The sequence below is a fragment of the Crinia signifera genome, chromosome 2, assembly GCF_055691185.1.
Source record: "Crinia signifera chromosome 2, ASM5569118v1, whole genome shotgun sequence".
NCBI lineage: Eukaryota > Metazoa > Chordata > Amphibia > Anura > Myobatrachidae > Crinia > Crinia signifera.
The window spans coordinates 230,213,649-230,225,711 of NC_139218.1; the positions used below are offsets into that span (position 1 = coordinate 230,213,649).

Genomic DNA, 12,063 nt, shown 5'->3' on the forward strand with positions numbered 1-12,063 from the left:
CTAATGTCTACCTAGCCCTAACCCCATGACAAATCTAAAATTAAAAAACGTTCCACGTTTATACCAGATGCTAAGATTTGCCCGCAGGTCCAAGTTTTTCAAGCATTAGTATCCAAAGATTTAGATACCCTGCTAACACAAAGACATTTTTCTCCCTCAAATCTGAGTAAGGTAGAAAAACAAACCATCAGAGAAATAGCATCTTGGGAAGATACCATCGTTAAACCCTCTGATAAGGGGGGGAACGTGGTACTATGGCCACGGGATTTGTATGTTCAAGAATTGAAGAGACAGCTAAATGACCACAAATGCTATACCAAACTCATTTTTAGCCCAAGCAGGGATTTTCTGAAACAATATCAGAAATTAATCTCTTCAGCATATGATATCAAAATCATATCTGACAGTGATTATAAATTTTTGCAAATTGAAAATCCGACCACTCCTACACTATACTTGTTACCAAAAATTCACAAGAACGCACGAACTCCACCGGGCAGGCCTATTGTTTCCGGGAAAAATAGTTTGACAGAACACCTGAGCATATATGTGGACCAATTCTTGAGAAAGCATGTTACAGCACTGCCATCATACTTACGTGACTCCATGGATGTCCTCAAAAAACTTGAAAATCTAAGTGTCAATGTAGGAACATGGCTGGTATCTCTAGACGTCGAGAGTCTTTATACCAGCATAAATCACCAAAAAGGACTAACAGCTGTCGCATATTTTTTGAACATGGATACCAACTACCAGTTCAATAAATTCCTGATTGAATCCCTCGAATTTATTCTGACCAAGAACTTCTTCACATGCCTGGGCTCCCACTACCTCCAGGTACGGGGCACGGCTATGGGGACGGCTTGTGCCCCCACATATGCCAACCTGTACCTGGGGTGGTGGGAGAGGGAGATTGTCTTCCATGAGAATAACAGCAAATATACGGACCATATCATCTTATTCCTCAGATATATAGATGACATCTTGATGCTGTGGGATGGGGAGTTGGATGATCTCAATACATTTGTTAATATGCTGAACATCAATGACCTAAATCTCAAACTCTCATCGGAAATAAGTCAGGAAAAGATACACTTCCTAGACCTGACAATCAGTATAGATACCCTGGGCAACCTGTGCACAGACATGTTCCGAAAGGAGACAGCAAGCAATAGCATTTTGCACGCGTCGAGTGCACATCTTCCGAGTACCATACGAGGTATCCCGAAGGGGGAATTGATCAGGACCAAGAGAAATTGTTCTAACCCCGAAGTTTTTGAAAAAAGACAACAAGAACTATCATCCAGATTGCAAGAAAGGGGATACAGCAGGACAGTAATCAATAAATCTCAACAGCAAGTCCGTAAAATACCAAGGGAATCCCTGTTGATACCCAAAGTCCGTACTCCTAATAAGGAAGAACCTATTAGGTTTATTGGTACGCTTAATAATAGATGGCGAGATGTCTATCAAATTCAGCAAAATCTGGAAAATCAAAGAACATATCACATGTACCACCATTGGGGTGGTTTACCACCTCCAATGTCCCTGTGGTAAAAGATATGTGGGGAAAACCAAGAGACCCCTTAAGGTGAGAGCATTGGAACATGTGGGATCCATACGAAATTCCCAAAGAGACATGAATAACTTCAAAAAGTTGAGCCCGGTAGCCAGACACTTCTTTCAGAAGCATAACAGTGATCCCACTGGCCTTGAAATCTTTGGGATAAAACATATCCGACTTGGGATTAGAGGAGGAGACCTTGACAGGGAGCTCCTAAAAATGGAAACCAAAATGATTTTTCTACTGAATTCTATCCAACCACATGGCCTCAACGAATACAATAGCTACTTACCCTATTTATGAGACCATGGTTCATACGCTTCCCTCCTTCCTCCCCTCTTTTCCCCCCCCTTTTTTTCTTTTCTTTTTGAAAAATTTCCCTAAAGAAAGAATCTCCTTTGAAACAAATCTTCATATTCATATGCTCATCTTCGATTTTCTGGTAATATGAATAGCAGTACCATCTCCATACATTTTTGTACCTTACCAATCACGGCTACCGAGGATTCCTAACCCTCTTTCTAAATCCCCCCTTTGTAATAGAATGTAGGATTGATGGCTCTGGACCCATAAACTGGTCCTGCTTATTGGACCACTTATCGTCCTCTTTTTGACTGGGTACTATTAATATGAAGAAGAGATCCTAGTCCAAGCGATTCCCCTAACCTGGTTATTACTCATTTTACCCCTTTTTTTATGATTTCATATACTTACCTGCATTTACTTACCTGTATTTACTATTTACGTTATAATAATTTTTTTAATTTTTTTGATTTTTTTGATTGTTTTGACTTTACATACTTACCTGCATGTAGAAATTAATTACTGGATCAAGATGCCAACCTCCCCAAGAGGATTGAAGGAGTATATAGACATCGGATTTCTTTCTCTTTGTACCTTTGGTCCTACACATATCTGGACCACGATACATATCTGTTTAATCACTCTGGTATTTTTCATCCTGTGTCATGACAAGCGGTTTTCCCATGATAATATAGAAGGAAATACCCATCCATTATTCACTCTTCCTCCAAATATTATTAGAACAGGAGGAATTATTGTTATTCATTATACTTCACACCTCAACACCTTATCAGGGACACCTCATTCAACCAATCCAATTCACTCCACTCCATTTTATTATCACTTTATCTGCTTTGTAGTGCTCACCAACACAAATGAAATATTTTTGCACCAGTTTTATCTCACGCACTGAATGGTCTGGAGTCTCTATACTCCTTCCCCATCATAACAATTTATTTTATTGTCTCATCATTATATCTTTGTTATTTTTTCTTCTCAGTCGTCCTACTGGACGAATCTGCACCTGTTTTTATTCTTTGATAGCAGCATATCACGTTGTTTTCTCAGCACCTTCAATAATGAATTTAACACATATCAATGCACAAACAGCTGTACAGTAACACAAATACATGCACCCAATAGGCATACCACGGAATCCTTTTTCTATAAAAAAATTTTTTTTCTTTTTTCACCATCTATCACCAATCACATAGCTGTCTCATTAACTGATGTTACTTAAGTTAATTCTTTTTACAGTATGAAATTCTCTACAATAATCTTATTAAGATTCGATATGAATCTTTAAATCTTTAATCAATACTCATCAATCTACCTATACCCCTATACTCGTCTAACAGATCTGGACCATTGATGAGAAGGTCCATTTACATCATACAGAGGCCGGGGCGATCAATAATAAATTGACATCATGAGACTTTTTATTCCCTATATATAGATACCTGAATCCAACTTCTTATATCCATAATAGCTCCCATATCCGGGAGCAACATACATTATTGCCACTGAGCAGAAGCATCATGTATATGATAAATTAATTGCGAGTTGTAAGAGCAGGTAGACATTACCCCGGAAAATTTAGGGGCATTTTGTAATATCAAATAATCATATGTCAGCTTAAATCCACAGGACATAAAATGATAATATGCGGGGAACAAACCTCAATATTGCGTCAATCCTCTAAAGAGCTTAGCGCTCTTATTACATATCTCAATATGGTTTAAATTATGTTTTTTCTTTGCACGGTTATAAACCATCCAGATTAAGGGGTTAGGGCTAGGTAGACATTAGTTCCGGATTTCTCAATTCAGAAGCGTGATTGGTTCATAGGAGTCACGTGACCTCGCGCGCGTCATCGCGCGAGACCACGTGACATGCGTGATGACGTGAGTAAGGGCGGACGCCCGATTACACGCATTGAGAGGGCGGAAATGAGCCCTTAGTACAGGCACTCATCATTGGTAGACACAGGTCACCTGACACCCCATCTGCTCCCGATAGGACACCTTCCCCAATATAATGAGAACACTGGAAACGATCTGGTGGTCAGCTAGAAGAAGCGTTCCAGCGAAACACGTGTTCTGTGTTTGTTTATGATAGTGTGAGTTAGGGACCTGCAGCATGTTAATATAATATATTGAATTCCAGTCAGTTACTGTTTATATTAGGATCATATGAAGGATTAGACGGTGGCAACTGATAGTGCAGGCACCAGAGCAATGGTGACATACAATTTTTACTATTGACTATGTATGTTACTCTTGGATGCCTCCTAGTATCTCATCATTATTATGATTGATCTATCAAAGTAACATAGGTTTGTTGCTGACTTCAGGAGGCAACAATACTATGAATCTCCAGTAGATGTCAGCATTGTCTCAAGAATAATCACACTGACTTATATCCTGCCTGGGAATCCTGCCAAGTTTTAAATAAAGGCCACATTGTATCCATACCTATACACTGTTGCTCCATATGAATATTAAGGAAATTAATCCTAGATATTTTCTGATTTATTAGTCTGTGGGGAAACAACAGTGTGTATTCTAAAGATCAATAATCCCCCAAAAATTGGGGAACAGTACTGTAAAATTATTACTGGTACCATAAAATAAATACCTCTGCTGCAGGCCGCTACGACCTATCTTTTAAATCTTTCTCACCCATTTTCTTACTTTTTGGTCCACACAATATATGTCTTGTCTGTGATTTTAACCTCATTTCGCTGAAGATATTTGTCTCCTTATTCAATTAAAGATTTAATAAAGATAGATGGAGCACATATCTTTTTAATTATTTACTGCATCAGTGTTTGATTGGGATTGTTAATTGCTATATCTTTCTCGGTGTGCGTCTCCTATGAACTCCTTGGCCCTTGGGCCCCCCCCCGCCCTAACTCTACATTTTTGAGTTCATGACAGCACCCCCACTGGTATAAACTCGAAACCAGTGGCTCTCTGTTGAAGAGACTTGTGTATAGAGTGTGTGCAGACTTCCACCCACCTTTTCTACATGTTGTTAATTAATAAAAAAAAATTAAACTATTAACTTCTAAAAGATGGAAAGAATTCACCAAAACTTTGACGTGTTTGGTATGGATATAATTTAATTAATTGAACCATATAACAGCTATACTGCAGCAATAATACATACATATAAACACAGATCCATAGACATTGGTAGATGGGGTCAACATGAAAAAGGTAGACATATGACTAGGTCAACATGAGTTTTTCATTTTTATTTATTTTTTAAACCGACTTGTTCTTACTTCACCATCCATGTCGGCATAGAGGGAGAATACAATAGTGTGGCGAAGCATGCCGAATGAGATTATGCGTTACACTAATTGGGGGGTTCATGTCAACAGTTGTTGACATTGACACCAAACAAATGTGAAAACATCATGTCCATCTTTTCGTGTGTCTACCTTTTTTATATCGATATTTCCACCCTTTCAATCTTTTGACCCGGTCGATCTATTGCATGTCCACCTTTTTTGGTCGACATATTGAATGTCTGTCTAGACCAGGGTTGCCGACTTGCATATAATCCTCTCCGGGAGAAGCCCGGAGAGGAATCTTTCATTACGAGTTCGGGGGCGGGGCTTACCGGTGACATCATTAAGCCCCGCCCCCATTATGACAAATAGCCGAAATAACTGATCTCAATGGAGGGGGCGGGGCTAAAATTACACAATTGTGCCATTTTAGCTCCGCCCCCTCCTCTGAGACCCGCGGATTGCGGCATTTAAATGCCGCGATCGGGGTTCCCCTGATTCCGGGAGGGTTGCCCACCCTTCCAGGGCCGGGAGGGGGGACCCGATTTTAGGGAGACTCCCACAAATTCCGGGAGGGTCGGCAACCCTGGTCTAGACACTGTCTAATAACCCACACCATTCCAGCAGCTGGATGCAATGGCACACTTTCAATGGCCAGTTTAAACCTTTCATAATAAAGTTATACCATGTAATGAAAACATGCTGTGGGTGTATATCTCTTTATAATAGCCTGGATAAAAGTACTAACAACCTTTTTTTTTTTAAAGATTTTTTTTTATGTAGCTTATACTAACTGACATGACAAAATATCTATCTTGTATTAATGTTTAAAAATATACATTTTTTTCCCCCTGCATATATAAGAATGAGTCAATCAAGATAATGGGCAACAATTTGTGTATCACTGAGCACTGTAAATGCACTAAGCTTTAAGGAAGTAATTATTCACATACTGAACCTGTAATAACATGCCATATAATACATTCTTTGTGAGATGTTATCTGCAGACTTTTTCCTTTAAATCAGCAAGTGGAATTGGTAGACTGATATGTATTAGGAACATTTTATATATCTAAATATGTACAGCAGTTGTATTTTTATTTCCATTATAATAAAAATAATGCAGATAAACTGTATTCAGTTATGTATATACAGTTCAAAGCAAAAAGGAGAACAAAACAATATGAAAAACAATTCCCGTTTCAAAGAACACGATACCTTAGTTTTAGCTGGATGTTACAAATGTGATATTCAGGGGAATTTCCATTGCCAAGATTATGCTTTGAACATTCAGTGCTTAAATTTACCATCCGGTTTTACAATCATCTGGAAGGCATTCAGTTTAACCGTGAAATCTGAAATGTCTGGTAGCTTTCTGCAGAAAGCAGTTCTCAGGTGGAAAAGCTATACTAGTGTTTCACACTGTGACTGCGTATCCCAGTGTCCACTATTGGTATTTATCTAAGGATAATCGGTTCAATAAAATCATTTAACCGAAACATGTTTTGGGACATGTTAGAAAATAAATGTGTTTACTTCTCAATTACATCTTCATCAAAATGCAAAAAAGGTCCAATGGTGGTTAATAGGAGGAGAAAGCATGAGACCAAGGAGGCAATAAAATGAGCTTTGATAAGTCTAGAGATTGGGATGTATTTCCATATAACCAGACGACCGCCAAGAAATATTGGAGCGGTATCTGGTAGAACAGAAGTTGAAAGTTTAATAGGGTATCGGTAAAGTTATTTAGCTCCCAGGTAATGCATGCTGGATTATTATACTGCAATGAAAGCCAGCCATTGAATATAGATATGTTTACATATACGTACTGCATTTACTATTCAGTATACAGATAGGAAGGATTCTAATAAATTTATACTGAAACACAGCCCATTAACAAAATACAAGAGATTTCACAATTCAAAAGTTATTATTGTAAGTTATTTGCTTTGGAAGTCATTAACAGTGAGTATTCACAGGCGTTATTGTCTCCTATGCCATTTAAACACAGATAAAGTGCTGCTTCTTACATTCTTTAACTCTCTGGAAAGTGTTATCGTGGCCTCTCTCTTCCTTCTGAGGTAAGTTTATAGAATGTGTCAGTTGCTGCTTTCCTCATGTGATCATTCAGGGGGTATTAAGACAGGAAAGAATCTCCTTGGATCCTCTTCCTCCTTGGGAAAAAACAGCAGTTGCACGGTCTCATTGTAATCTGCACATGCGCATACTTACGGCACAGTCTTCAGAAATATTGTGCCGGCGAGCACTATGGAGCCTATTCTGAATGACACACTCCCCTGCTTGTACTCGCAGGGGAGCGGTTTTTGCATGCGCATAGTTATTTATGCGCAGGTGCAGCCACTGTGTGCGAACGGCCACTGTGAATAAAGTATTCATCGGGCGCTCGCACACAACAGTGCAGGCGAGGGGGGGGGGGGCGTGCTGGGGATGAACCCATGGGAACTCCAGCATTTCATGGGCATTCCCATGAAAATGATGGGCGTTCTCATGGTAAGTCCCCAATGACACGTGTGCAGGGGCGGGCAGCTGCCGCCTACTTCCTGCACAGGGCAGCCACAGATCTCAGACACCACAGAGGTGTCTCAGATCTGCGAGCGCCGGAGAAATCATTCAATGTTGGCTGACCATTAAATGATTTCTCCCCAGCACCCAAGGCTGCAAATGGATGTTTATGCTAAACACCCATTCACAGCCACACGTGGGATTGCAGCGTGAGAGGGGGCAGGCGGCCGTGCAGGTGGCATTTGGTGGACCTGCAAGGCTGCGAAATTTGCAGCCTTGTGAGTCAACCAGAAAAAAAAAAAAAAAAAAAAAGGGCCTAGGTTTCCAAAGCTAGTTCCAGAGACCTTCACATTCTGCACAAGAAAGTAAATAATGCAATGGTGCAAGGTGTATGGTATGGGCCCCTTTGAACCTAGGAGCCTTTGGGCACCCCACCCATTATAGATATGCCACTGTGATAACTGTATGAACATACATGTGTGACCAGAAACACCCTATGCTTCAGTAGAACCTGACTGACTAAGTAACAAGAGCAAATGCGCTGGGTAAAGCCCTGTCTGTCTCTAGTCTCCCCATTAGGCACTGACTAGAAAATAAAAATACACAGTGAAATGTACAGTATGTGTACTTTCTCTTGAAGTCACTAGATAAAGAAAGTAGGGAGCGTTTGAAAAGATACAAAAAGTATTAAAAGAAATGGGAGGCTAGGTTAGAATGTCATCGGGGATGACAGGAAAAGCGCTCGATGTGTGCCAGCTAAAATGCAGTTCTCAGTTGGCATCATTGTAGGAACAGCCATGCAAGACGGTACCGACTAAGGTTTTCTTGCAATATAATTCCGCTTTTGTCTACATTGATTTACAGAAAAGGAGGCGCAATCAACAATGCACATCAAGCTATTGTTTGCTACGCATGTTGAATTAGTCATAGTTTAGGATGATTTTTGAAGCAAGAAGTACAACAATATATAAAATGAGGAACATTTAATTAAAAGTTATTTACTTTGCTTAACAAACAGACTACACTACATATAAAAGAACAGGTAATATAAGGACTGATTTTCAGATAGGAAGTAAGAGCAAGTGTACTCTGTGGCGAAGTATTAACACAAATCAGCTGTTAGCAGAAGTTCATACTTCAGCAACTAACATATTTGTGTGGGTCAGATGTTTGGAGTGCAAATACCAGAACTATAAAGCTTACACACCCTTTGTATTATAGCATTGCTGATTGCTTGCTCCGCTCCTGTAAATCTATTCCTGTACTAAAGTTGTAGATGTACTGTGAGAATGCTATTCTCTGAAAGCAGCAACCACACGTTTATTTACCCAGTACGTTAAGTACATTTAAAGCAGACATTTTATAATCATTTTTCTAAGCAGCCCTCTAACAAATCATTATCTCCATTTAAAAATCTCTGGATGTTGCAAAAATATAGTAGGAACAGGATTGCAGCTCCTAGGGAAAGAGGGAAGGTTTTATGTTATGCAGAGTGGATGACGTTCAGAGGAGCATTCCAAAGACTCTCACCATTACATGTGACTGTTATGGTCATGGGAATTTATTTTATTTTTTTTGGGGGGGGGGGGGGGTTTGTCATTTTTCATTTTGCCCTGGGCAGCAAAGGCCCTAGTAACGCCTCTGTCTTATACCACATAGAATATATATTAAAAAACCTCCCAAAGAAACAAGCCCCCTTATTTAACAGGACTGCAGTTCCTAAAGGGCTACCAAACCTAAATTACAAGATACATTATAAAAAATAAATTCTAATAACATTCACAACAAAAATTCCATACCTTGACATGGGCTTGATTCATATGTGAATGCAATGCAGATGTTTGTGCAGTTGATGATTTTTTTTGTGCACACATCTGAGTTGCCTTGCGCATGAGCCATGGTGTTCTTGTAATGGTAGTCAGAGAGTGAAAGACAAACAGTGACTGTTTGTGGGTGGTAATTGGGGGTTGCTACTAAAACGCTGGCATGTACAACCATTTCAAGGGCAAGTCGAAGACATTAACTGCGTCTTCAGACACATATCCACTGGCCCCAGCAACTGACCTGCAACGGATATCCTGAGCAACAAAAGGGGTGTTCAAAGGTCCGATGGTGTGATCGATGTGCATCTTTGTAGGCAAGCAACAGAGAAGCTAGCAGTGAGTGTCAGAATACAAATCCCAGTGGCTGCAGCATTGGCATATCTTTTAGCATTTGCTGTGCACAAAGACAGGTATTGCATCCACCAATGAATGAGGCTTCAAGATTACCTCTTTACTGAATATGTTATGTCTGCTCAGGTGAACAATTCATACGGCATAGTGTAGAGAGCAATAGTTATAGTAGCTTGATTCTTTCTTTGACTAGCAGTTTACTAGTATCCATTTGGATAAGGATGAGCCCGACAAGGGAGGAGATTACTAACCAATTGTCCTACAAGGGGATTACTGATGATTTGCCATAGGAAAACTATGTCCATCACAGTCAGAATTTTGTCTTACATATCTTCAGTCCCAATAAGTTGATGAATCCATTACTTGTAAATCTGTAATTGTTATCAGTAGTTCTGATGTGCAACACAACATTCAATATACAATATTTCAAAGAACATTTGATTTCGCTACTGTATATGGTTATCAAATGATTTTATGTTGGGAAGTCATAGTGTTAAGGTTAACCTACATAAGGTTACTGTGTTACCTTATCTCCTTTGGTGGCAGTGGATCAAACTCCACACCTTCTCCAAATGACAAAGGACATAGCCGTGGGGTGTAGCTGCTTGACAAACTTAATGAGGGTGAAGTACTCTAAAAATGAAAGAAAACATAACAAAAAGTTGTTACCAACTACCCAAAATATCAAGATTGAGGAAAGTCAGTGGCTATGATGGCATTTAAATAATTTCTCATTAGAAAACCTAAAAAATGGGTATCATAAAACAGTTTTAACTGAAATGATAAATGACCACTTAAATCCACTTGTTTTGTTATTGTTAATTTTATTACATTACAAATGTAAAATGCAAGTTAATATAAATAACTAATAAAACATCTTTTTGGTTTAGAAGCCCAACTAAAAAGAACAGTATATATATATATATATCAATAAATGTCAATAATAATAATACTTGTAGCCCTTTAAAGCTATGCTGTTTACTGGTATTAAATAAATAAGGGGTGAAAGTCCTGCACAACGTGCCAAATTCATGTTTTTACGCAAATTAAAATTGCATTTACGATTTTCTAGGCTATGGAGCCGCTATTGTGAGCAAGTGCAGCTGCCAATCAGAAATGGAAAGACAGCCACTGGCCACTTAATAAATGTTAGTGGCCACTAAATTAATCTGCAATGGTGTACACATTTGCATTTTATAAGCAAAAACATTGAGTTTAAGGGTAGGCCCATGGATACGCAGACTGGACACAGCACTTGCAATGCAGACACCATGTTTTTGAATGTACAAGATGACAGATACAATCCCAGAAAATGGCCATGACCTGCCTGCGTTTCCCAAATCAAGCCCTGTTAACATCTCCAAATGGTCACTTTTTCTCAATCATTAAATCATGAATCCACATTGCGAATGAGATCACAGCAGCACCATGACGCATGCGCATTGCAATTACAGCACATATGTACCCTGCAGATAATCGCTCTTTTGCGTGAACATTAGCAATTGCATACAAACGTGAATTAGGCCAAATGTTATGGTTTTGTTTTGTTTTTTCACAGGGGAACTTTCTAAGTAGCTGATTAAAAACAAACTTCACGTTCACACAAGACTGACAGGCTTATTTCACAAAATAATTTTTCCACATTTTTTTTTTTTAAATGTAGGTCTTTCACACCCAATCCACATTATTTTAGTGTCACAGAAATGTACGATGGGGCAATTAAAAAAGAAGTCACAACATTCTCCTCCAACAGTGGTGTAGCTACATATGTGGCGGCTTGGGGGAGTGACGTCTGTGGTGGGCGCCACTGGCTGAACTGACAGGCGACTCAGGCAGCAATGAGCGCTGAGAGATCTAATTAGCGGGGACCCAGTTCAATACATTGCTGCCTGGGTCGCCTGTCAGTTATGCCAACAGGGTCCACCACAGACTTCTGGTGCTGCTCCCCCAAGCAGCCACGGGGTCTGAAAATTACTTGAGTGAGCCCTGCAACAATAACACTATATTCCAGAGACTTTCTCCCCATTTCACATACTCTCTGGCTCTGATTAGCGGTGTGTGTCTGATGGGCACCAATTGGCTATCCCTGGCTGTAGGTAAGTATTTTAGCTGAGCAAGGAGAAACATAGTAGCGGGGTATTTATTGAAAAGTTCAGGGAGTGGATTCACAGGTACAGAACTTTCTCGCAAGCTTTGACCCT

At 39.6% G+C, this 12,063-nt stretch overlaps 1 protein-coding gene across 1 annotated transcript in view; it reads right to left on the reverse strand.

Annotated features, from left to right (window-relative positions):
* The window catches only part of RFLNB (refilin B), a 35,819-nt gene that overhangs the window by 6,943 nt on the left and 16,813 nt on the right, over window positions 1-12,063 (reverse strand). Inside the window, exon 2 of the mRNA XM_083173987.1 lies at window positions 10,389-10,495. Coding sequence (XP_083030113.1) covers window positions 10,389-10,495 — 107 coding nt within the window. The remainder of the gene's footprint in view (window positions 1-10,388; window positions 10,496-12,063) is intronic.